Source organism: Anopheles stephensi, unplaced genomic scaffold (assembly GCF_013141755.1).
Source record: "Anopheles stephensi strain Indian unplaced genomic scaffold, UCI_ANSTEP_V1.0 ucontig9, whole genome shotgun sequence".
NCBI classification, from domain to species: Eukaryota; Metazoa; Arthropoda; class Insecta; order Diptera; family Culicidae; genus Anopheles; species Anopheles stephensi.
The window spans coordinates 882-25849 of NW_023405460.1; the positions used below are offsets into that span (position 1 = coordinate 882).

Below are 24968 nucleotides of genomic sequence, written 5' to 3' on the forward strand. Positions count from 1 at the left end.
TCGCCCTACTTCCGTGATTCAAGCGATAGTGAAGACGACGCAGAAATTGATGTGGATCAGTTAGACGCAACGCACTTTCTGACTGCCCGCACCGAAGAACTTTTAGGTTTGATCGAGTACGTATCGGAAACGGAGGAAGGATTTGTCGGTGTGCCCGAATCGCCCGCCATGGATGGATACGGATTAGGATGATACGTACGACGAGGAGGACGACAGTCAAATGTCCGGACACAAGCTCGGGTTCCGATTTTGGCCAGCGGTAACAAGGATGACCCAGCGAAAAAGACCAACTGGTGTAACAGCACATCAGATTCGGATTCCGATACAAGAGGCAGGCAACCAGCAACAAGGAGGATGGCACGAAAAAGGACCCGACGGTGAAAGCACATCCGAGGCTGGCCCATCCCATCGGGTGATTGGACGATTACGATGAAGAGATGGAGGATGATGACGTGATAAAAGCGATCATTACGGAAATTAAGAAACCACGCTCGAAACCGGCCGACATCCAGACGGAAGATTTTGTGGTGGATCTTTCGTTCCATCCGTGTGAAGACATTCTTGCCGTTGGCACGTCCGTGGGCGATGTGCTGATGTACAAGTATTCGAACGAGCAAAACGTCCTATCGGCAACACACGAAACTGCACACGAAAGCGGTCCGTTGTTTGGAGTTTTCCCGCGATGGTTTATCCATCATTTCCACCGGCCGGGAACGTTCGATTGTGGTAGCGGATACGGAAACTGGGAAATTTAAACGGGTCTGGGAAGGAGCACACAGTGAACCGGTGTACTCGATGGCGGTGCTTGGAGAGCATCTGTTTGCGACGGGCGATGACGATGGTGAGGTGAAGCTGTGGGATCTGCGGCAGAAAGATGCGGTGTTTGGATTGCGACCGGTGGAGGACTTTGTCTCGTGCATCCTGTCGAACGGCCAGCAACAGAAGTATTTGCTGATGACGAGTGGCGATGGTCTGCTGACGACGATAAACATTGCTCAACGGTAAGCATGGGCGTTAGAGCGATTGTCCATTTGTGTTAAATATTACTCCTTCTTCCAGTAAAATGTTCGTCCAGTCAGAACCGTACGAAGAGGAACTCAACTGCATGGGAACATTCAAGCGCGAAAGCAAGCTTGTGGTCGGTACATCCAAGGGCAACTACTACACCTTCAACTGGGGCCAGTTTGCGTACCACTGCGATGCGTTTACCGGACCGAAAGCGAGCGCAAACCGTATGGTACCGATCACGGAACAGATTGCCGTCATGGCCGGTGAGGATGGCATTATCCGGGCGATGCATCTAGTGCCGGGCCGTGTGCTCGGTATCGTGGGCCAACATTCGATGGCGATCGATACGATGGACATCAGTGGGAGCGGTGAGCTAATTGCGACCAGCTCGCACGACAACGATGTACGCTTCTGGAACATTAAATACTTCGAAGACTTTGACGGTATCAAGTACAACAGCAAACCGGACAAGCGGACGCTGAAGCATAACCTTCCCTCATCGCAGCGCGTCAATGCAAAGGATTTCTTTGCAGGGTTGAACGAGTAAGAGGAGCTTCTTTTCGGTAAGGCGAGCGTATCCGCTGAACGGCGGGTAGAATTGTTATTTTAAAATTATAAGCCGATCTTGTCTTGGTGAAGTCGAGTCTAGCACGTTGCCTAAACCCGATTGGTGAACAAGGCCTACAAGACAGATTTATTGCGTATTGTGAGGATTGTTAGGGCGGTCGCGTAGCACGGCACTATTGTAACGCTTCACAAGCCTGTCTTTATCAATATAATTGTGTAGTTTCTTCGAGAAATAAAATAAAATGTATTTTAATTTCAACGCTTTGGCTCCAATCTCGCTTCAACTCGCTGATGCTACGGTATAAACCTGTCGTTGTCAACCGCGCGTTGGTTGTTTGTTTTGATCCGGTGTTGAGCATTTTCCTGTCTGCGTATGTGTGCGTTTTCCCCGCAGGATATACGCGCACGTGAATACCGAGAAAAGCAGGACCAAAACACGGTGGAAAAGCGGTCACACTCCACAGTACGCTATTAACCCAATACAAGGAAAATCTAGTTTGCTGCAGTGTGTAGAAGTTTATCGCAATTTTCATCATTCTTCATCTGTTTTAGCACAATCACCCGTTTGCCGGGTGTTGAAAAAGCCGGACCACGAGCATTGTCGAAGTCGTTTCTCGTTGAAGTGGTAGCGCAATAATCATCATCATCATCATCATTATCAACGGCGGTCATCAAACTTCGGGTTTTTGGGGTACGAAGCGCATGCTGTCGAATACTCTGTTTTTGTTGCTGTGTGTGCAGTTTTTCGACCACCGACACAACACCGCTCGAGCATGCCAAAGTGCACCTGCACTCGCGTTCGCGTGTCAATCCAGTGCAATCGAGCTGTTCTTCGACGCATTTAGTGCCGTCCACTCTCTCCCATCCCCCCTCTGGTATCTTCTACCGTCTGTCCTGTCTACCAGCCCCCGAGCACCGATTTTCCGATTTTTCTACCTTAATAAGTTGGCCCTGTTTTCTCTCTACACTCTGCACGTCTAAAGTGAACTGATTTACGGTGCCGATAAAATCCATCCCAAGTGTGTATTTGAGTGTGGGGTTGAAAAGGGCCACCTTCGTAAGCGAACCGTACAAACCGTAAAAAATCCCGTCCCCAAGCACCACCAGCACCATGATAACGTTCCGACTGTCGAACGGTGTGTACGCGTATGCGGCCTACCTGGTGCTGATGGTGTACTTCCTGTGGCCGGGACGATTCGCCAGCCTGTACGATTACATCGAGGGTGAAAACATCTACGATCAGCTGATACGCAAAACGACCAAAAACATTTCGCTGATGCGGAACGGGCTCCGGTGCGATTACAGTGAAGTGATCGAAGAAAATCTGTCCCTGTACCGGCCACCCTACACGGAAGACATCATTAACAACAATGTACGGCTCGGTGGTGAATACTATCCGGAGGATTGTCTGCCAAGCTTCAGCACCGCTATTATCGTACCGTACCGGCAGCGCGAACGGCAGCTCAATCAGTTCCTCATCTACATGCACAACTATCTGCGCCGGCAGCGAATCCACTACCGGATCTTTGTGATTGAGCAGTACGATCCGAAACCGTTCAACCGGGCGAAGCTGTTCAATATCGGGGCGCTCATTGCGATGGGACTGGACTATCCGTGTCTGGTGCTGCACGACGTTGACCTGATGCCGATGAATCTGGGCCATCTGTATGCGTGCTCGCGGAAACCGCGCCACATGTGCTCGAGCCTGGACGTGTTCCGGTACAATCTGCCGTACCGGGGGCTGTTTGGCGGTGCGGTTGCGATCGAATCGAGCGTGTTCCTCAACATAAACGGCATGTCGAACATGTTCAGCGGTTGGGGCGGTGAGGATGATGATCTGTACGGGAGGCTGACGAACAAGCAGATCGAAATCTGTCGCTTCAGCCCCAGCTACAGCCAGTACTCGATGTTGAAGCATCGGCCGGAGGCACCGAACAAGGATCGGGTTGCGTTTCTGAAGAATGGCAAGCTGCGGTACCATACGGACGGGTTGAATTCGCTCGTTTACAAGCAGGTCGGCTTCAAGCTGCACAACCTGTTCACGCACGTGCTGGTGGAAACTTAAGAGAATCGAGGTAGGGAACAGTTTTGCCATTTCTACGCTCTAGTTGCACACTTTTCAGTCTTAGTTCCATTCCAAGGCGATTGCCAGGGAAAAGGTCGAGTTTGTTACAGCCTGTAGGGGGCTGATCGCAACAGCACAACAATGTATTATTTAGTGTTCATAGTTGTTTTTCTCCTTTCCATGTTACTGTTAGCTTTATTAGTATGAGAGTTGGGTGTGTTTTTTGAATTTTTCTCGGTTAAATGGCTTATAGGGAATCAGGTCGAACATGGTTGAAGTTGAAGTAAGTAAATATTGCCTTAACAAAACAAAGAGGAAAATTACATTTACGAAGGAGAAAGCGAGTTTGCAGTAGTGCAAAAAAAACACACACATTTACAATTAATTCTACTTCTTCGCTTATACAGTTTAACAAAAGCGCCATTTTTGCGAGATAAAACGAGACACCAGGACATCAGGAGCAATACCAAAAAAAAAAAAGGAAACAAATAAGGTTACAAATTATTAGACTAAGTGCTACCGAGTGCAACTGCTGCTGATAAGTGATCGGATTGGTCTTACGTTAAGCAGCGTAAAAGCAAAGGCAAGCAAGCTAGACGATAGTTTACTCCTATTTATTAATCCCCTTCCCCAACATAGGGTAGCGAAGTAGGAGCTAAGGCGAAATTTAATTAGAAACAAATAGAACAGAACAAACAAAAAAAAAATCTTTAAATGCATAGTTTGTAAGTAGGAACAGTTTTACAATTCAAATTGAAGGGATAAAAAGAGCAAACAAGAAAATTCTTAAGTCACAAGCCACCAGGCCCATACCCAGTGCGAGGATTCTCTGCTCTTCTCCCGTTTTTGGCACTCATTAGCGGAAGCACACGTGAGGGAGATTTAAAACACTTGAAAAAAAAAAAACATGCTGCGTGATAAGAAAACTTCAAAAAGCAAATGAAAGAAATAAAAGATTAACGAAAGCGGGGCAAATTAGGAGCAATTTTTAGATCGCATTCTGTAAGGTTATTAAAAACATTCTTGAAGTTAAGAAATCAAAAGAAGAGGAGAACAAAAAAAAAGTTGCAAACGGAAGCAAGAGAAGAGAGAGAGTGAGAGAGGATTGCAAATTTTAGACTCCCGTACTTAGCGCCAGACAACAGCGAAAAAGATAAAACAAAACTCAATAAATCAAAACTTCAACTTAATTAATTAATTGAAGGCGTGCGCCTAGGTAACATATATGGATTTGTTCTGCTTTTAAGTGAGCTCAAAGGTGAGTTCGTCTAATAGAACTGATTGCCAATTTTTCAGTTTCCAAGATGCTTCTTGTCTTTCATGAAAATCCGTCTACCAAGAGACCACGTTTTCTAAAGCACCGAAAAACGCAGTGCATAAGTGGTCTAGTTATCGAAAGGACCTGATCGACGAAGAGTCCTCGTAGCCATAAAGACTTGTTCAACTCTCATCTACCCAGAGACGTCGCGATCGAAGAGTCCTCGTTGTCTAAGTGATCTTGTATCTGGTACCTGGTAAAGAAGATCGCATTATTGAGACAACCAGATCAAGAGATCTCATAGTCATAAAGCCTTGTCCCAGTCTCATCCACCAAGAGACGTTGTGATTGAAAAGTCTTCGTTGTGCAAGTGATCTTGTCTACCAAGAGAACCAGTCCACCAAGAGACCAAGTTTTCTAAAGCGCCTCGTCTACTACAAAAGATGCCTGATAAGATACCTGGTAGGCATTAAGCCTTGTCCAAATTTCATCTACCAACAAGACGGTACGGTCGAAGATTCTTCGTTGTTCAAGAGATCTAGTCTTCCACCGGACCGCGTAGTCCAAGTCCTATCTAGAGTCTTTGCCGTCTCTAAGAGCCTCCATGTCCTCCAAGGGTCCTGTTGAGCACGGAGTTTAAAAAGTTCCAACAGCTTGAATAAGAGTTCTTCCAGCCACAGGGCTCCTCAATGCTGGATCCGCCACTGCGTAGCACTCCTTTACCACCTCAAGATCATCTTAGTTTGTCGAGTCCCTGCTTTCTAATCGGGCTCTCTTACGGTACGAGCCTGAGACCCCAGCGACTCTCCTGGTATATCTCCAGGACTTCAACTCTATGCACATTTTCCAGAGCTATCCTTAGACGATCCTTGGTATATTCTTCGCTAAGATTTTCCTGCAGTATCCTCCATCCCCGATCCCGGTCATTGTCACATGCTGGCTCTTCTAATGCTGCTCTCCGACCCTGGACACATCCATTCCACACCGTTTTTGGCACGAACTTGTCGAAACCGGCAGGAAGCAGACAAACCACACGGAAAACCAGCGTGGAAGTGGTACACTGGATAAGCGAGACGTGATGAAGTGTCAAATTCTAAACATAGTGCTGCGACGCTTCGTTCCATTATTCTTTATCGGCAGTGGCGGTTGATGTACTGTGAGGCACTAAGCGGCACTACACATCCAGCACACACGCCGTCGATGGCCGGAGTATATCCCCTCCGATATCCCATAAATCACCCGACGCTGTGTGTGTGTGCGCGCGCGCGCGCTTTTTCTCCATAATTCACCAAAAGCAAAAGGCGTGCGCGGACGAGCGTTCGTGTGCGGCGTAATCGACGCGTCAGACACGTTTCCGCACTTTTTCCCGGGCTGCGCGTGAGTGTATGCCGATCGGGGGCCAGTTTTTCACCGCCTCACGCGGCAGTGCACCGATAGAATGGCGTGAATTATCGCACTAGGGTAATTAATTTTTATTAATCGTTTTCCAGTTGGCGGCGTGATTTATGCATCGTGCCGTGGACGGTTTCCTCCAAATCGGTTGCATTAAGGTAAGAAGGAGCTGCAGCTACTGGCACACTTGGGCTGATGGGGTGTTGATGTTCATTAGAACGAAGAAGATTCGACTGATGGGTGCAGGAATCCATTTGCTGGACAGGAGGAGTCGTGAGAAAGTCTTCCGTCGTGAGTTGAAGCTAATTATGAGGATGAGGTGTGATTGCGAGGCTCAGCTTCGTCGATCACCCGGAGTTAATTAGACCAAGCATCTGGCGCAAGATTGTTCCGAATCAATCTTTGTCTGGGAGTTAGGAAGGAACTGGTTCTGGAACCGGGATGGTAAGGTGCCTTCGGTAAGGCACCAACCCTGACCACATGAGCGATCCAGTCTGAATTATGATCGATGAAGCAAACTTCCACTAGTCCACTTTATTAAGTCGAAATAAATGGACCAGTTTTATTGTCCAGATCAGGCCTCGAGCGCCAGAAGCGGCGGGAGATTATGTCCTTTGTGCAATCATTTGAAAATTTTATGGCAATCAGATTACCCACTATATCTCAACTCTCCCCCTAACGTCTCCCCGAGGGTGACGTATGCGAGTCAACGACGGGTTCGCGCGCTCGTGCCAACCGCATATCGGGGGGATAAAATTTTGCAAACGCATTTTTCTTCACAAGATCACGCCGTAGACAACTTTATTACCCCCACCGGACCCGGGAGGGAATTATGATGAGACACACGGAGTGAGCACAGCCACGTATCGGAAGCTATCAAAATTTGTAACCCAGAAACCGGTAACCGTGGTCCGCAGATATTTGTGTTCGTACACGGTACTTTGCGGATAAAGAATCGGTCCCATTACCATTAACTAGAAGGTGTCAAGTTTAGGTGGGGCACACGGACAACCTCGACCCGCACTGCATACTCCCGGCACGGTGTGCGGTTTTTGAAGGGCATCCATCGGACGACTTGTAGCGCCAGCCGCCTGGACCAGCCAGCCAGCCAGCCAGCCAGTTGTCGTTCTGGAGCTGTGATCTCGCGTCTGTTCACCCACGCGTCGTATGTTGTGTCCGCGTGTCATGCCAATGGCTCGCGCAGGCCACCTCTACCATCTACATCCCGCCTCTTCCTCACGGGTCACCATTTCTCCTCATAAATATGCGAATCGAGAATCTGGTGTCGGAGTTGCCGGGGTGTGAAAGTCCACCACGGCGCTGAGGGGAAATTGAATCATCGGCCACCTTGGTGGTGCACCATCCAGCACGGTCCGGATGCTTTGAAGGAAGCGGAGTTTTGCAAGACAGGACCCTCGGGCCCAGACAACAATGAAACGACACGCGGACTCCGGATCCGGAGCTATTGTGCCGTGTTTATTGTTACGGTTACGATCTTGTTTATTTGTTAATTTATTTATGAAGAAATCCTATACTATTGCTGTCCAGTCTCCCGATGCAAGGCGAACGGACGGCTTATGTTCAGCTCTTAACGCTAACCCTCGAGATATGGTTGCGCTGCTTGATTGCTTCGCTACTGGCGCGTTACACCCGGATTGCGCTACAAGTACAGAATCGACACATTTTAGTAGCGGAGTATGATAATCGAGGAACGGTTTTCTTAATGGTGATTCCTACACCGTCCGGTCGCGGTTTGCCACCGGATATTGCCTTCCCTGTGTTACCTGTTGTCCATGCGTCACCCATCAAACTAGCCGTCCGGCGCGATCGCAACACGACTCGAATGCATCTAATTTAAATCCAACTTGTTGCGCGTCACATGAAGGACCCCGGTGATTGGAGAGAGGCCTGTGCCTGGGGATTGTGTTTTTGATTTTGTGAATAGTTAAAACCGACAACCGTAGTAACGTGCGTACGCTTCTTCATTGACAAATCTGGTCCGGTGGCGGCGGTTACATTGATTAAAACAACGCCCCAATGCGATGAACCGAAGGATGTTGAATACATTGGCCAAAGATATTCATCTAGTCAGCAATAGGGAACGGTACGCGCCGCTCATACTCGGCGGGATCACGTTGAGGAACCATTTCGCTTCTAGTTGGAACCTTTCGAACAGCTATAAATAAAAGTCGCGGCCAATGGTTTATGATCGAAAGTGTTGAAATTTGCTTGGTAAAATATCAAACAAGTACACTTTAATGGGGTTTTTGGCTCTTGTAGCTCAAGTCCTACAACAATAGAAAGGAAAATGTCGAATTGCATTAGTTTCAGCAGTCGATAACCCGGACGCCACTTACAGGCCACTTTAAGCCAGCTCCAGGTGGTTTGGTGAGATGAATTTTGAATTTCATTATCACACTCCACCATGGCGGCTCTTGGCGTCTCGGTTAGACTTTGTCCCGGGCGCCATTGACCAGGATCCCAGTGCACGATCGCACGTCAAGAAGGGGGGGAGGTTTTGCAAATTAATATTACAACAAACCTAGCCTTTAACCTAGCGCGTTAGTCACCAGTGCGCCACTTGAGACGCGCGAAACCTTCAGCCGTGCACCGTGGCCCGATCCCGCTCGATGCGTAGGTTGACGTATCGGCGAACTGATCGAAACGGTTTTATTATTTACGTTGCTGAGCAGCAGCGCTTGGTAGTGCAGCAAAGTAATAATCGAAAACAATAGTCCATCTGTCAAGCGGACTGCGGTGGAACAGTATGGCGCCGCACCTAGACGAACCGGATCACCTGTTTTGCCGCTCCGGATTGACTGTTTTCCTCTGCAGGGAGGAATATTCAATAACAGCGCACAGAAATTAATAAAACCCTTCAATCGTTGCAATCTTTCGGAAACGATCGATCTGGTCGTGGCAGGGAAACGAGGCACGAGATCGTCTACGGTTCGCGTGTAATGTATGCAGCGAAGCATTAAGTTGCCGATCACCGGAGGGAGGGCTTTTATAATGTGTGTACAATGTGCCACATAAGTCACCGACGGCTTCACGCCAGGAGGAGAGTAGCGGGAGTGAAGCGCGTCAATGTCAGCACAAAACCGCAAAACCCTGGAGTTGAGTTTCGACGACGATCGACAATTATTCAAATTTACCATAATTGAAAGAAAAGGGAGTAATTGTCGTACCAGGCAATTCGGTGTCGGCGATCGTTCTTGTGAGTCATCGACTTTGAGGGCACTGTCACGATCCGGAGTACCGATCGGTTGTTGTTGATTTATGTGCTAATTAAAATGGCGTACGCATCATGAATTCGGGTCGGTGGATGTTTGGGGTACTGTCAACAGCGATTCTAGCCGTGTCTGAAGTTTGGAGCATTGTGACAGTTAGTCCATCCAGTGATCATTGGATGATCTACTGCTGTGTTTGTACTTCGGAGGACTTCGATCTGGAAGTTGGTCTAGCTCCAATTAATTATTTTCATCAATTCTTCTTTTAACTTAGACTTCTGAGTGGGCCTCGATCGTAGATGATCGGAGTCAACAACAACTCGCTGGTGTAAAAACTAGAAAGCATAGTCGGATTACTCTTCATTAAGCAACATTTGTTCAGGTTAACAGGATCAACGCGATCTCTACTATTGTTTACACGACAGAGAGACTCTAATCGTTCGAATATCCCAAAACAGCTCCGTTGTAAACAATCGTAAAATGCTGAATGATGAAGGCAGTTTTGGAGAAATTATTCATAATCCATATTTTATGCAGCGCCGCGAAGAGACATTTTGCCCATAAAGACAAACCCCATAACCTCACATTATATGCAAACTCGTTCCTCGTTTAAACGTTAGTATCTGGAAGGCTCGTTTGGTGGAGTTTTGTGGCGAACTCTCCAAATTTGACTGTCCATCGGTCACCAATTAACATAATGAAAATAATCATCACCCTCCCCTGCCTGGGGTGATCTCTCGCCCCATCGCTCCACTATTAGTCACAATAAATCGGCCTTTAAACGAAACGACACTACGATCGGGTTGATTTTTTTTGCATCCATTCTTCTCGATCTGTCTGTCCACACGCCCCAAAACAACTAACCGGAGCTCCATACAAAAGGTTTTGGAGAATCGAAGCGACGTTGGTTGCAAATCAGATTTATGAAAATCTTTCCTGTCGCCAAATTGACGAGACTCAACAAAAACGTGCGTCCGGGGACGGTCCACGGTGTCCGGTCCATTGAGTCCACTAAGCGTATGAAATATGAATGAAAAAACGGAACGTGTGTATTCACGCGCATCATCACACACCGTCGCATCTCCCGGGGTTCTCCCGGGTTAATGCTGCCCGAAACGCACCATTATAATAATTTAGAGGCGCTTTAGACTTCATGGGAGCTGGCATTGGGGGAAGGAGAAACCGACAACAACGACGTTTGGATCTGTCAGCAACCTGTTAATGTTTTCGGACAGGCGTGTGTGTATACGCGTGGCGCCACTTGCGCCACTACTCTGGCGAGGTCCCAGCCCTCAGCTCAGGCGAGACACTGACGGTGGCAATGTGCATTGTGAGATTTCTTTTTTTTCTTTGCTTACTTGCGTTGAGTGTCTTGAGCTGATCAAGTTTGACGTAGACACTCCCCGGACACATGGACGCGACCACACCGCTCTAAACCGTACCGTCCGCAGAGGTCATGCGGAGGCGTACAGCTGCATTTAATAAATTGTACTCGAGCGGGCTGTCATTCTACAACCAGGAAGCCTGAACGCAACGGTTCTGGACCAGCTGGATTGGCACGCGTCCATTAGTGTGTTCCACGACGCCATTCGGGCAGCCAAAATCATGGAGCCCGGACGGACGATCTGTACAGACGATATTAGAATCCCAAATATGGTTTCGTGTCAGCCAAAAATTGTGGCTGAAGTGGTTACAAAATTACCATTTTGTTTTCCAGTGGATCACTGTTTCCGGTGCGGCGCAGTAATTGAAAACAGAACCTTGAGCGCACACGATCGGATGTGATCGGGATGCAAAGGTGTCAAAATGGAGATGAGAAATCAGTGCAAGAGTTGGGTAATAACTGCTATTCGTCCTCCTTTCCCTTACGCCAACATCTCCCCAAATAAGGAAGATCTCCGAGAGAGAGAGGGAGTGAGTGATAGACCTGTTGTTCACACGGGATCACCTCGTACAGGAAATGACGCAACCGCATGTACATACGGCGCACACTCTCCCTTTTTAATCTCTGGTAGATTGCGTACCTGATCGGCCATAAAATCCGACTACAGGTTCTCTTATCTCGTAACAAGCTTAAAAGTTGTTGTTGAGTGTGTGGTTCACTTACCCCAGCGGTACTCGTCCCCTTCGAAATGGCATTATACGAATTCTGGTGATATCCACCTGGCGCAGTCCTGGTGGATGGAGCTGAACCGTCCCAAGGTACCGTAGGTTGATTGTGGCAGTGGCGTGCGAACAAGTTTATAACCGTATTGTTAATAAAAAATAAACCCCCCCTCGGAGAACAACAGACATTGACTGAGCAAACTAAACGATCAGCAAACGATCGTAAAACCGATCGCTTCACATCGTGATCGTGGCGCACTGTGAATGGCGAGTTGGCTTTTTTTCGCCAAATCACTTCTTCAACGCCGGTGGTCCCGTGCGTTCCAGGTACCATCTGGACAGAGCCACCGCCATCATGATCATCGTACGGATGTCTTTACGAGTTGTTATATTTCGTATCGCTATTAGTCCGTTTATTTGGGTGCGTAGTGATCGAAACCACACCCTCTGGTGAAGGTCGTGATTGTCCGTGACGCCTCTGGTCTGAAGAATGACCAGCAACATATTCCAGGCATGGTGTGAACGAGCAATACTAGGAGGAGTACAGTGGTTCGGATTCCAAATTCAAACTCAAGTGAAAATCACACGGTAGCATAATGTGACGGCCACGCACCGTTCGCTTCTTTGTGGCGCGAGGCTCTTGAAGCTCCTACGCAGGTCGCGTGAAGAGGACACTCGGACACGAAGAGGGTTGTACCCCGTATTGATGATGAACCCCCCGGTGATGTAACTTGAGTGATTGAGCGATCCGAAATGAAATCGATCGTATCGAATGTATGTAATTGGGTCGACAGTTCTGTGTGCTTTTGAAGTTTGAAGTCCAACGTCTTTAGTGCACGAAGAATCGAACGGAAGCCGTGACACGCACAAGGATCTTATTTTAGTCTTCTTTCGAAAGCTTTCAGTTATTAATATGCTTTACCACCAATTTACTTCAAGTCTTTACCAGTTTGGCAGTTTTCTGTTGAGGATGGGGAGATCTCCACATGGAACCTTGTCCTCTTCTCTTTCACAGTGCAAACACAACCTTAATAAACTCATTTATTACAACAACACAAAAAAAAACAAGTGTCTTCTGCAACAAGTCCACCGTCACTGCCGAACAAGCCGAATAAATATGCAAAAATGGGAAACGATCGCTCAGGATGCAGCATCGCCAAATCGGTCGGTGCTTAATGATGACATAAATAAGCGTCGGTACACCGCTGGCACCAGGTAAGCGAGCGTGTGTTATTAGTGTACCTATTTTGGGGATGGCCCGAACCCGCCTGCGAATGTCATGATAAATCTTGACCAACATCGCTCCCAACCAGCATCCGTCCAGCAAATCCGCACCCAGAATGACAAGTGTGACTTCATCGGATGACAAGTGTCGGCAACGGTGGATGGCGCGCGTATATGGCGCTCATTTGCATATTGTCACCTGTATACACCGAGTCTTGTGCATCCGACGTTCAATAATCACCGGAGAATTCTTTCGCCCCAAAAGGCACACCGGGCCGCACTCATCAATAACGCATCGGGGGCCATCAGCAGGTGGAAGACACCAGTACGATCACGATCACTTTCACGGAGGCTGTTCGATTCGTGTCGGTCGCGTGGGCGCATCACCCGAAAAGCAACAGAAAACAAGTCTAAATCGGTTATAATACTAAGGCCCCTTGGCTAGGTTAACACACGGTCCTCCTAATCATGTCCGTGCGAGATGTTTCGATACACCTCCCATCGGTTCGGGAGGCGATAAAGATCGCTAATTTATCGCACAGGTCGAATGGTAAGTGGAGGCGCACGGCTTTGGAGTGTTGGGAGTTGTTTGGGCGGAGAAATTAAATAATATTTTATTTCACGTTAATTGATGCTATAAAGCAAATTTACGATACACTGGGTCCTGCTCGCGGGGTTTGAAATAAATAAGCGTTCGGCATGCGTCGGTCTGGAGTCAAAACAAAATGGCACCATAGGATCGCGACTGGTCGCAGTTTCGTCACACTTGACAAGAAGATCAGTTTTCTCCGCTATTTTTTCAAACTATATTTCCACCTGCTGCAGGGTGAGCTTTCCATCCCAGACAACCTCGTAGCGCCACCTCTGGCATTTGGGCAGGCCAAGGAGAAGGTAACACAATCCCTATTAGGCTTACGACATGGACACGCTTCGAAACTGGGGGGGCAGCACTGTTTTATGTGAGTGTGCCTGCGGGGATGATTTGGTTTGCTTTTCACGCATTGCGTCGTCGTACGGAGCCCTCGGGGAGTGATTTTATTGCATTGCGACCACCGTTATGTCGCATCGTCATTTGCAGCTCATCGACACGCTCGTTCGCTAATGGGGTGCGTTTGGGCTGGGTGGAGTCGGATTACGTTCTGCGTTGAGAAGAGAGAGGTGTAATCGCGAGGTTAGTTAAGCTGGACTTTGGTTAATCCGATTTGAAGCTTCACCGTTACGTTGGAGACCGTGGTAAAGTATCACGAGTGCACGGAGAAGTATGAGAATATTGGAGACGGTATGACACAGCGCAAGGAAAGACATGGTTAGAACTGGACGCTTAGTATTGATCCAGTTGAGATGGTAGGGTTAATGGATGAGATATGCGAGCTCAGCTGTTTAAACAATCGGTATGGATATGGGTAAATATCAAACATCATCAGATGTCTATGGACAACAACTCTAAGGAGTATAAATAGACGTCATAATCCTATTTCATACTAGTAGTAGAAGTAGAGGTTAGACACGATCGTTCAAGAACCCCAACAACGCTTCAATATAAATATGTTCCGGAAGGTGTTTTCTGTTGCGCTTGTAACATGCGGACTACTCATCATTGTACAGGTAATTCAATGTTAAAACCTTGATCAAATTTGACGCACTCTAACGCGCCAAGTCACTTTCTGTCACATGCAGGCAGCCAAAAAGGTTGAGCAGTGCGAAAAGCGTATCCCCGACTCGTTGAAGCACAAGCTGTGCCAGATTCGGCAGTACCAGCTGCTGGAAGGGGCCGATATGGAGAAGCACATCGACTGCGTGATGCGAGCGCTAGGATTCGTCCACCCTGATGGAAGTGGAAATGTAAGTAGTTGAGGGTCGTATGAAGCATTCGCCATTACTCCTCTGCCAATAATATGCTCTCTTCCATAGTATCACGCACTGATCGAACCACTGAACGCGATCGACAAGGATCGTAAGCATGGATTCAATCTGGAAACGTGCGGAGGAAACAGGAACAATCTACCGAAACGCAAACGAGCGTACGCGTTCTACAAGTGTATGCTAAAGTCAACTTCTGCCGATTCGTTCAAGAAAACTTTCGATCTGAAGGAGTTGGTGAATGCGGGCAAACTTTCGGCCACAGCCAAGTATAGCCCCCAGGTGGACACACTGATGGCGCAGATTGATAGTATGATTTGCAAGTAAATGAATCGAAGTTTCGAGTTGATTGGCGAATGGCAAGAAATAAAGCTATGATTGTTTACATCTGATGCGTTTTGTTGGAGGTTTTTATTTAAATAACCATATTGAATATGGTCGAGAGGCTCTGGTGATGTTGAAGAAGTGATTGTCTCCAGTAAAACAGCACTTCAAAGAGTATTGGGCTTCGTTATATCGTGCAAGTATCCTCGATATCCTCGTGTAGATCTTTTTCCCGTAGTCTCCATAAGATTAGGAAAAGGTTGGTTAGCCTTGACTTGAAATTCTTGTCTGGTACAAAGCCTGACCAAATGATTGGTTCTAGATCGTTTTCAAGTCTCTTCCAAGGAAGCGAGTTTATATAAATCTTCACCGGACTAAGTCTGATAAGCCAACAACTACTATGATGCCTATTGTTTGAGTATGACTTCCATTCAACTTAGCAAATATTGTTGTTTACTTAGATAAAGATCAAACATTGCAGCTTTTGTTATTTGCTCAGTGCCATCTGGGAAGCTCCCCAGAGCTGCCAGTCCCTTAAAATAAAACAACCCATTAAGTACAACCATCAATAGAATCAAACGGAATCCTAAACTGGAAACATGCTGGGAAAGATGTTGCTTACTATTGTCCTCGCCTGGTGTGTGCTCTCCTTAGGGCAGGTGAGTCATCTGAAACTTTCTTTCTGAAACACTCTTCAAACACCTTTCTTTGTAGGCCAGAGAAGAGACAACCGTTGAAGAATGCGAAAAGAACATTGCTCCATCGTTGAAGAGCCGCATCTGTGAGCTTCGTCAGTATAAGACGGTACAAGGCAAGGACATGGATAACCACATGCAGTGTGTTCTGGAAGTGATTGGCTTTGTGGAGGACACTGGTGATGTTGTGGTGCGTATGTTAAACCTTACTTTGAGTTAAGAATTGCAACGAATGCTAATGTCTATTTGCTTACAACTTTAACAGTTCCAGGATCTGCTCGCTGTACTGAAAACGATTGATTCTAGTCCAGATCATTTAAGCAACCTTAAGCAATGTAATTCTGAAGCTGATCGTGTCGATAGCACAAGCAAAGCGAACACCTTCTACACGTGCATCTTGGGAACGAGCTCGTCGGAGACCTTCAGGAAGGCATTCAATTATGGTGGGTTAACAGCGGCTGACGGTCAGTGTACCAAATAAAGTAAAAAAGTGCATTGAGCAGTGTAAAATATGTTCTTTTTACTACAACTACATTTTCTTCAAGTTAATATCACAATACTGTTGACCCATATCGCCGATGAGTCAGATTCTCGCTTGTACATTAACTTCATAAGTGCTGTGTTATCCTAATAAAGTTATCCAGCCTAATAAAGTGGCCGCATTGGAGATTTTCGGGTCAAAATCAATATTAGCGCAGCAATATTTACACTGCGCTTATTCCTATACGATCGCATTAGATTATGATTTCCAAGAAAACGGTGGCTAACATTAGTGCAGCTGCCTGAACTGAACATAAAACCCCTATTCAGTGGGGAATTCCTACGGGGTAAAAATCGAACACAAATATTGTACAAATAAATAACGAGCGAAGAAAACCCTTGATTTATTCTTATGTTAAACTGTTTGGTGTATTAGCATGCTGATTAAACCATGATTCATGGTACTGGATGTAGTTAGTTCCGAGGAGATGGTTTGCATGGTTAATGTGAATGATGACTATATTTCTCCATAATATCTCGCAATAGCTTACAAGGCTTTATTCTCGCAATTGTTTAGCATTCGTGCATAACATGTTTACTTAGCACCAGACACCGGCTGTCCTTAACAATTTGATCAGCTGGTTGGTTGTTGAGAGCTAGTATAAAAGGTCTCTCCCACTAGCTCACTAGCTCATAGATCACGGCGAGGAAGCATCACGATGAACAAACTCTTACTGACGGTTGGATTGCTGTGGTGTCTGGTCTCGTTGGGGCAGGTATTTATCGCTTAGACCGCAACAACATTTTCCACATTAAACAGAGTTTTGTATCCCTCCATTAAAAAGGCACGCAAGGAGTCAACCGTGGAGGAGTGTGAGAAAAACATTCCCGATTCGTTGAAGGATCGAGTCTGCGAACTGCGCCAATACACACCGGTCGCTAGCGATGATATGGATAAGCACATGCAGTGCATTCTGGAGGTGGTTGGATTCGTCAACGGAAATGGAGAAGTTAATGTGAGTAAATGCTCAACGATTGCTCAATAGGGGAACACTAACCAACCCACTCTACCTTCGCCAGGAAAGTGAGTTGCTTTCGTTACTACAGCGTGTCGATAGTAGCGTTCCTCACGCGGCCAACATGAAAAAGTGTGTGATGGAAGCGTCGAACGTCGGCAGTGGCAAGAAGGCAAACACCTTCTACACGTGCTTCCTGGGTACGAGTTCATCGACCGGGTTTAAGAATGCGGTCGACTACAACGAGCTACTGAGGGCCGGTAAGATGAGGCTGAGTGATCCGTTTGACGTGAGCGTTGTTGCGAGATTGATCAAGGAAATTGATGACGGTTTGTGCGGCTAGGCTCGGGAGAAGATACTTCACATCGGATCTGTACGAAACATTTGAATAAAGAGACAAATACATACATGCATCTTCTTGAAAAACTGAATTACAAAAAATTAAGGATTGCCTTTTGACAGAGAATTTAGCTGCGTCTTAGTTTGAGAAAAATTGGGTACAAAACTAAGCAATTCTGAGCCAAATTTGAAGTCATACGGAGTTGGAGGAATGCTTAGGTATAAAAGTAGTAAAAATAAAAGTTTGAAGTGTTAGGCTTTTAAGAAGCCTTAGCTGTCAGTTGCTACTCTGACGTAAGGCTGACTACTTTACTACGGGTAAAATCAAGTCACAGAAAGCCAGAAATGGTAGGCCGAAATCTCTCAAGGTTTTAGTGCCAAGGAAGAAAAAGAAGAAGAAGCTGTCAGTTGATCCTCTACCTTGGCTAAGAGGTCCTCAAACTATGATTTCTTCAACAAATTCTATCGGACGCTGTTGATAGAAGTTGGGAGTCCAGACTATCTAGGCTCATCTTATCCAGGACATTTTTACCATTTAAGCAGATGCTATGAACTCTGAACCCAAGATGCTAAAAAACCCCAAGCATCAGATTTTTTTTCCATTAGATTATTGTCAATTTTAAAGATCTCTCCAGATGGTAGATAATCTTGTATAGCCAATAATTATTCTACTTAGACAACAATTCTATGCCAATAACTTCAAGATAAAATACCTGACAATAACCTACTACTGTAAGCCACACCAGTTGATAGATCTCATTTAGTGATGTCAGGAGATAGATATGTCTTGTCCAAACATGATGTCAGATGTGTTCCAATATTTATATAGATGGTTTATGATTCTGCCATCAGTCTCTCATAAGACATCTATAATCTCTAGTATATAAGCACACTTGATCTGTGATAGATCGTACAGCAAGCTCCAGCATTAAAGTGCAGCACCATGCTAAAGGAAGCGATCTTCATCTCCTTATCCGCACTCTGCTTAGTAGCAGTAGTCCAGGTACATTTTCAAGAATTCCTATAGTCACTTCAAAACTAAAAAGATATCCACTTATCAGGGTGGTACGATAAAAGAATGTGAGAGCAAGATGGCAGCGTCGTTGAAGAAAAAATTGTGCCAAGTGCGTCAGTACAAACTCTTCGAAACAACGGACATGTACAGTCACATCGATTGTTGCATGAAGGCGGTCGATTTTGTGGAGAAAGATGGAACTGGAGATGTAAGTAACTATTCAATTCAAGCTAAGGAGAGGAGTGTCTAATGACTCTAATTTCCATTACAGTATCACAAGCTGTATGAGCTGCTAAATAACATCGAGGAGCATCGTAAACATGATATAAATCTGGAGACGTGCGTCGGTGAATCTATGGACGCTCAGGCAAACCAGCGGGCGTACGCGTTCTACAAGTGTTTGCTGAAATCCACCTCGGCTGATGCGTTCAAGAAGGCGTTTGATTTGAGGGAACTGATCAAGGCTAACAAGCTTCCACCGGGCACCAGATACAGCTCGGAGATCGACAAGCAGATGAAGAAAATTGATGACAACATATGTAAGTTGTAACTGAAAGGGCACAATCGAGAGTTTTGATGGAATAAATGTAATCTAACTTGACAGCATCATAAGCACAGTTTTTCTCAAGTTCTAGCGAGTTCCAATAGCATATCACTGATTCGTTCTGTTTACAATCTACTTTGTTTGCCACTGTTCAATATGGACAAGAGCCCGTGTTATCATCGAAGCATCTTTGTCTCTTTATTCCGATCCTACCGCTGTAGGACTTTGTTGTGTTGATCTTGTCCAGTCTAAGTTGATCGTTCTACCGAGCTAGTCATCGCCTTCATCATGAGGTGGTTCAACAGACGAGGTAGCCTTTTAAGCCAAACTGTTCTTTTGATAGTATTGGCTTGTACTAGTGTAGCGGCACAAGCAGTGACCGATTGTGTGCGGCTAGTTCCCGAATCAGCTAGAAACACAGTCTGTGATGTGCGACAGTATCGCCAAACGAGAGGAGTCGATGCAGATCGATACGTACAGTGCGCTCTGGCTGCATTAGGATTTGTCGATGAAAGTGGATCAGTTCAGGTGCTTTCTCTAAAAGACAAACCTCTTATTTTTAAAGAACATAACGAACGTTTGTCTAATTTTCACAGAGAAGCACCGTGCTTAGTGCGCTAGATGCAGTGGAAACCCATGATGGAGTTTACACCGACAGTGTGGACGCTTGCCTGTCGAAAGCGAAGAAACTCACCGGAGCAGAACGTTCGGCAGTCTTCTTCAGCTGCATGCTCCAGACAGAATCGTCACAAAACTTCAAGGATGCGGTTGATCTCCAGGAGCTAAGACTGGCGGCGAAGTGGCCCGAGAGTGATCGATTTGAGCGGTCCAAAGTGCAGCAGTTGATGAGGGAAGTGAACAAGCAGTTAAGGTGCTAATAAAATGTATTCTTATCATTGTGCGCTTGTGAAGATCTCGTGTGGGGAATTTTATATAGCGTCTTTACCTTGAAGCTCTTCAAGGCACCAACTTCGCAACTGATTTCCTATATCCAAAGGGAGAAATCGCCATACTGTAACAGGTGTCAGCTTAGGACATAATGATCTTTCGGGTGCTACTCCCATTGCCTTCAGGCATCCACAACTTGCCATTTTATAGTCTCTATTAAATGTCACTCCGCGCACCAGATCCCGGAGCAGCTATCGGAAAGCACCTTTAACGACAATCTTCTTAGAGCCGACCCGGTTCCGGTGCAAGTGGTGCGTGCACGTCCATTCCACCAGCGGATTAATTCGTCTTAACAAGCCCTCGCCGGTAGACTCTCGCTAGTGGCCAATAAATACAGAAGTAATCTATTTTCGTAGGTGTTGCCGCGCACGGTGCACGTATTATGATGCGCGCGCGCGCCTTTGCTCCTGTCCAACGCGTCGCAAAAACCCACGCAAACGAGCCGCTTTATTTTAATTGAAAAATAGTTGGATCGGGAGTTTCGAACGGCGTTCGCGCTTATCTTGTGCCCGGTGCTGCAGTCTCGTCCATTAAACATTCGCGTAAAGTAACCAGCGCCAGGAGGCGCCAATTTAAATTTCATAGAAATATAAATGACTCCACTGGGCTCCACGAGACTCCCAACTCTATCTCAATCCACGCACCACGCAACAATGGTGCTCAGGTGCACCGCCAATCCAGAAATGGAGTTCCTTGTACGATAGGCGAAACGAAGTCCAGCTCGTAGGGGCATTGTTCCCGGCCTCCCACCGGAACGGAGTCGAGTTTAATCGTTTGTCATAAAATCAATTCTTCGCACTTAATTACCGACCTGGCTGGTAAGATACTGCAAGACTGAGCACCGGGAAACCGTACCGTACCCGTATCTATTCCCTGTTTTTAATTGAAAGTTGAGTTTTATGGTTTATTTAAGCCCTCGGCCAAGAGAACCATGCTCGAAAGTATTTACTGGTGGACATGGGGAACGACTGGACGATAGTAAAAACTTCAACCTGTGTCGCTCGTTTAATGATGGTGCAATATCGCTTCTATACGCCCACATTTCTTCTTGCAGGAGTGATGTGGCTGGTTGCGCACTCAAGGTTTCACCTTGACATCAGTATCGTTGGGAGAATGTTTGTGGAAATCGTGTAGAAATCGAAGTTTCGTAGTAATTAATTAATCGTAAATCTACCAGCCAGTTGTTCATGATCGTTGCAATGCTCCTTATCTAATGCCAATATTTGTTGCTTCACCTGATCTCTCTCGTATGGGAGATTCTTCAGGATGAATGTTAGATTTCCGGAACGAATTTCACGATAATCGAAGGCCTCTTTAAACTCATCGCTGTGGGTTCCATCCAACAGACAACTGTACATCGCAAGACTTCGTTTGGGGATCTCCATCACTTGTGTTGCATTTATAGCACACTGCTGGATGTACTCTCTTGTATCCTCATCTAGGCGTCCTATAAGCTCATAATCTCGTCCAATTTCTTCCTCCTAAAAATATAAAAATTCAATCACTATTTGCCTTGTTGAACTATAATTATTGCTCACATCAATAGAGCTATTCCGATCCAGATATTGAAAGCCACGGAATATACAGGCGATGTGCCGCTCCATCGCGTCTGTATGGTTGCTTATCTCGTACGCTCGTATGTGACAGATATCATGCCACAGTTCCGCACTCATACGTAGCTCACAAAACTGTACCACCGTTTGGTTTGGTTTGCGAACTGAAAGTGCCTTTTAAAAGAGTGGATGATTAAGCGATGAGTGTCTTGAGCTCTATCAAAGCGATCACGAATACCTTATCGTGATGCATATTTTGTAGTACAGCTGTATCTCGCAGGAAGAGTTGAAAGAAGGCCGTAGAGTGATTGCGAAATAGTGGTTCAAAGGCATCGTATAAGACATCTTCCGATGAGTTGTTTAGTTGGCCCAGTGCTTCTATATCGTTTATAAAGCTTCCGACAGCTTCTTCGCTTAGGTTCAGCCATGGTTTGTACTCGTTGTATTGTGCTCTGATTAAGTCCACCTGTAAAACATAGATAATTGCTTACTATTCAGATCACACTTTAATAACCAGGTCTCATCTCACATTGAAGCGGACGTTTGATTCATCAAACAGCCGCATGCGACACAGTACGCAGTGCACAAAACTTGACGTTCGTTCTGTCCTCTGAAGATAGCTCTCGTTCGATCCCAACCAGTTGTAGGCATCACGATCCCGATCATCAGATTGTTTGCTGGCAAACAGTTCGAAGCATCGCAAGTGAGCAAACAGTGTTTCATCCGGCGATAATGGATCAGAACTCGCTGTAGCACTAGAGTTGCGGCAATGGTTAGCTCCTGTTGCTCTTATCACTGTAGAACAGAATAGCGTAAGTAGAGAAGGAGCCAATGAGAGAACCAGATGCGCTAAATGCGACGAGAACTGCATCACTGCATCAATGCAACTACACCAGACAGAACTGAATTATATACTGAGGACGGATAGATGATTGCATTTAGTACGGTTTGCTGCGGTTGTGATAAACTTTATGCTGTACCACACAACGCAAGGGAGTGCGATAAACGTACTCTGGAAGATTAAGTTGTAATTTTTTAAATGAGAGCTGTCACTTGCAATTTATTTTTTTAAATATTACCAAACAAAGAATCTCCAAACATTCAAAAGGAGAGTTGGTCTGTATGAAGAGTTTACCCTAAATACCTCTCATAGGCAGTGATGCTGAGAACGAAACAGTCAAACGTCAACTTATTCCAGCTGCGCAATCAGATGACCATCTCGCAGGAGGTTCTCGGCACGAATGTCACAAGTCTTTACGTTTCCAATCGCTCCCGGTGCATACTCAGCGTATGGAAAGAGCAGAGTCTTTCACGGACTGCTCCTGAATTGAAGTTAAGCTCACAAACGTAATAGTAATAAAAGTGTGATCCATAGCATGAGAAATAACAATATTGAAAGCTTATTTTAAACCCTTACGAGCATATATTGAAACTTCGTTGGATTTGCCTGATTTGATAAGGTCGAAGAATATACATTATATTACTTATAGATCTATGGCAAAAATATAATTGATTCTGGATATGTCAGTAGCTTAATACAGAAGGGATATTATATTTTGTTGCATTCTACGGAGCTTCACGAAGTTCTGAAGTAGATAATGTCTTGACAATATACTTGGCTGTTGCCTTACTTACTGGTATGAGGCACAACACTTGCTGGATTTCATTTTGTGATGTCAGTAGATGGATATGTCTTGTCCAAACATGATGTCAGATGTCAATATTTTTATAGATGGCTAATAACTCATAAGTGCACAATAATCTCTAGTATATAAGCACACTTGATCTGTGATAGACCATATAGCAAGCTACGCCATCAAAGTGAAGCGACATGCTAAAGGAAGCGATCTTCATCTCCTTATGCACGCTCTGCTTTGTAGCAGCAGTACAGGTAATTATTCCTCAAATTCTAGACTTAAAAAACTTAACTATAAAGATATCTTCTCATCAGGGTGGTACGGTAAAAGAATGTGAGGATAAGATGGCAGCGTCGCTGAAGAGCAAACTGTGCGAGGTTCGTCAGTACAAACTCTTCGAATCACAGGACATGTACAATCACATCGATTGTTGCATGAAGGCGGTTGGATTTGTAAACAACGACGGTAGTGGTGATGTCAGTATCTGTTACTCATTCTTGTAAGAAGCATATCTCATGAGCGTTTCCATTACAGTACCACAAGCTAATCAAGCTTTTGGATAAGATCAAGAAGAGCAGGAAACATGGCGAGAATCTGGAGACGTGCGTCGGTCAATCGAAACGTGCTGGGGCAAACCAGCGGGCGTACGTGTACTACAAGTGTTTGCTGAACACCAATTCGGCGGAAACGTTTAAGATGGCGTTCGATCTGCGGGAACTGATCAAGGCTGGTAAGCTGCCGGAGGGCTCCTCATACGGTCCCGAAGTCGATCGGTTGATTAGGGAAATTGATGACAAGTTATGTTAAAATGTCTCTGAAAGAAGGCCAAAATCGAGATGGAATATATGTAATTTTATTTGACAGCATCATAAGAAAAGATTTTCAAGTGCTAGTGAGGTTCCAATTTGTGGCTATACTTTTAATGTACTTTGGTGTGAAAATTTAATTTTATCACAGCGTCCCATACACGGCCGTGCGCTTTTCCTTCATCGGCCAAATCGTGTCCACCCTGAGACTGGGTCACGTTCGAAGATATCCCTCCACGAGCCTCTCCATATGGACACTCTCACGATCTGACCAAGGCGTCATCGATGCCACCACTGTCCACACCGGCTAAACAAAAAAGCTCTCTGAATTCTCAACCAAACAACCCCACTTGGGCCACCATAAAACGCAAAAAAGGATCGTACAGAGGCGGTTGCTTTTTTTCCCGCACTCCTTCCACGTGATACCCGTGGGAAATTCGCACAGAAATCTGAGCACCGTGGTGTGTGAGGATAATTAAAAAACACAACGCCTCCCCGCCTTGGAGGTTGGAGTTTAAGAAGCTTTGATGTTTTCGATTCGGGAAGAAAGTGGCTCGATCGTGTGGTCGTGCCGAACCGATTACACTGCCCTAGACAATGTTTTTCTTTTTTCACCCCGATCGCCGAAAACCCCTCGCGCATGTTTTTGTTTCGATGTCAACATGACTGGTGTTGTTATGAATGGGTTTCGTTGGGTATTTGTTTGCTGCTTTATTTTGCCTGTCAAACCTGCCGCTTGCGGATTCACTTTCTTCGATGACGCATGATTGACGGCGGAAGCGCTTTCGCTCGAGGTGGATTTGTTCGGTGGATGGGTTTCGATAAGTTTCTTCTTTAAAAGGAAAAAAGGGGATGAATTGGGGCCGTCTCTAGTGTTTTGATGGGGATAAATAGATCTTTC

General features: G+C 45.8%; 9 protein-coding genes and 1 long non-coding RNA gene across 12 annotated transcripts; 8 read left to right on the forward strand and 2 right to left on the reverse strand.

The window, feature by feature from the left end:
- The first annotated feature begins 402 nt into the window (after positions 1-402).
- Positions 403-1818, forward strand: LOC118517248 (WD repeat-containing protein 55 homolog). The gene is given in 3 exon segments (XM_036063221.1): positions 403-626; positions 628-1001; positions 1060-1818. Coding segments are annotated over 3 exon segments (1059 nt in total). The 5' UTR covers positions 403-437; the 3' UTR covers positions 1556-1818.
- A 109-nt stretch (positions 1819-1927) lies between these two features.
- Positions 1928-4838, forward strand: LOC118517262 (beta-1,4-galactosyltransferase 2-like). The gene is made up of 2 exons (XM_036063236.1): positions 1928-2038; positions 2128-4838. Exon 2 carries the CDS (start codon positions 2687-2689, stop codon positions 3638-3640), a length of 954 nt encoding a protein of 317 aa, XP_035919129.1. The 5' UTR covers positions 1928-2038; positions 2128-2686; the 3' UTR covers positions 3641-4838.
- An 8597-nt stretch (positions 4839-13435) lies between these two features.
- LOC118517260 lies at positions 13436-14184 on the reverse strand. The gene is made up of 2 exons (XR_004908282.1): positions 14065-14184; positions 13436-13989 (listed from the first exon to the last, which is right to left on the reverse strand). It is a non-coding gene; the product is annotated as an uncharacterized LOC118517260 (long non-coding RNA).
- Positions 14185-14313: 129 nt separating this feature from the next.
- Positions 14314-15102, forward strand: LOC118517249 (37 kDa salivary gland allergen Aed a 2-like). The gene is made up of 3 exons (XM_036063222.1): positions 14314-14455; positions 14528-14692; positions 14762-15102. Exons 1-3 carry the CDS (start codon positions 14396-14398, stop codon positions 15035-15037), a joined length of 501 nt encoding a protein of 166 aa, XP_035919115.1. The 5' UTR covers positions 14314-14395; the 3' UTR covers positions 15038-15102.
- A 445-nt stretch (positions 15103-15547) lies between these two features.
- On the forward strand, positions 15548-16239 carry LOC118517250. Its single transcript, XM_036063223.1, has 3 exons — positions 15548-15693; positions 15749-15919; positions 15995-16239. Exons 1-3 carry the CDS (start codon positions 15634-15636, stop codon positions 16208-16210), a joined length of 447 nt encoding a protein of 148 aa, XP_035919116.1. The 5' UTR covers positions 15548-15633; the 3' UTR covers positions 16211-16239.
- A 638-nt stretch (positions 16240-16877) lies between these two features.
- Positions 16878-17656, forward strand: LOC118517256 (37 kDa salivary gland allergen Aed a 2-like). Its single transcript, XM_036063231.1, has 3 exons — positions 16878-16985; positions 17055-17225; positions 17290-17656. Exons 1-3 carry the CDS (start codon positions 16929-16931, stop codon positions 17566-17568), a joined length of 507 nt encoding a protein of 168 aa, XP_035919124.1. The 5' UTR covers positions 16878-16928; the 3' UTR covers positions 17569-17656.
- Positions 17657-18414: 758 nt separating this feature from the next.
- LOC118517258 (37 kDa salivary gland allergen Aed a 2-like) lies at positions 18415-19191 on the forward strand. The gene is made up of 3 exons (XM_036063232.1): positions 18415-18567; positions 18626-18787; positions 18851-19191. The coding sequence occupies exons 1-3, from the start codon at positions 18508-18510 to the stop codon at positions 19127-19129; spliced, it is 501 nt and encodes a 166-aa protein (XP_035919125.1). The 5' UTR covers positions 18415-18507; the 3' UTR covers positions 19130-19191.
- A 127-nt stretch (positions 19192-19318) lies between these two features.
- Positions 19319-20034, forward strand: LOC118517255. Its single transcript, XM_036063230.1, has 2 exons — positions 19319-19651; positions 19720-20034. The coding sequence occupies exons 1-2, from the start codon at positions 19412-19414 to the stop codon at positions 19999-20001; spliced, it is 522 nt and encodes a 173-aa protein (XP_035919123.1). The 5' UTR covers positions 19319-19411; the 3' UTR covers positions 20002-20034.
- A 913-nt stretch (positions 20035-20947) lies between these two features.
- On the reverse strand, positions 20948-22948 carry LOC118517252 (37 kDa salivary gland allergen Aed a 2-like). 2 transcript variants are annotated; one of them, XM_036063225.1, is made up of 5 exons: positions 22769-22948; positions 22154-22419; positions 21863-22090; positions 21610-21798; positions 20948-21552 (listed from the first exon to the last, which is right to left on the reverse strand). In XM_036063225.1, the coding sequence occupies exons 1-5, from the start codon at positions 22773-22775 to the stop codon at positions 21226-21228; spliced, it is 1017 nt and encodes a 338-aa protein (XP_035919118.1). In that variant the 5' UTR covers positions 22776-22948; the 3' UTR covers positions 20948-21225. The 2 variants fall into 2 exon arrangements, with proteins under 2 accessions (XP_035919118.1, XP_035919117.1); XM_036063224.1 differs by lacking the exon at positions 22769-22948 and having other exon boundaries at positions 22154-22612.
- Positions 22949-23379: 431 nt separating this feature from the next.
- On the forward strand, positions 23380-24158 carry LOC118517254 (37 kDa salivary gland allergen Aed a 2-like). 2 transcript variants are annotated; one of them, XM_036063229.1, is made up of 3 exons: positions 23380-23515; positions 23576-23737; positions 23796-24158. In XM_036063229.1, exons 1-3 carry the CDS (start codon positions 23456-23458, stop codon positions 24066-24068), a joined length of 495 nt encoding a protein of 164 aa, XP_035919122.1. In that variant the 5' UTR covers positions 23380-23455; the 3' UTR covers positions 24069-24158. The 2 variants fall into 2 exon arrangements, with proteins under 2 accessions (XP_035919122.1, XP_035919121.1); XM_036063228.1 differs by having other exon boundaries at positions 23441-23737.
- Positions 24159-24968: the final 810 nt, after the last annotated feature.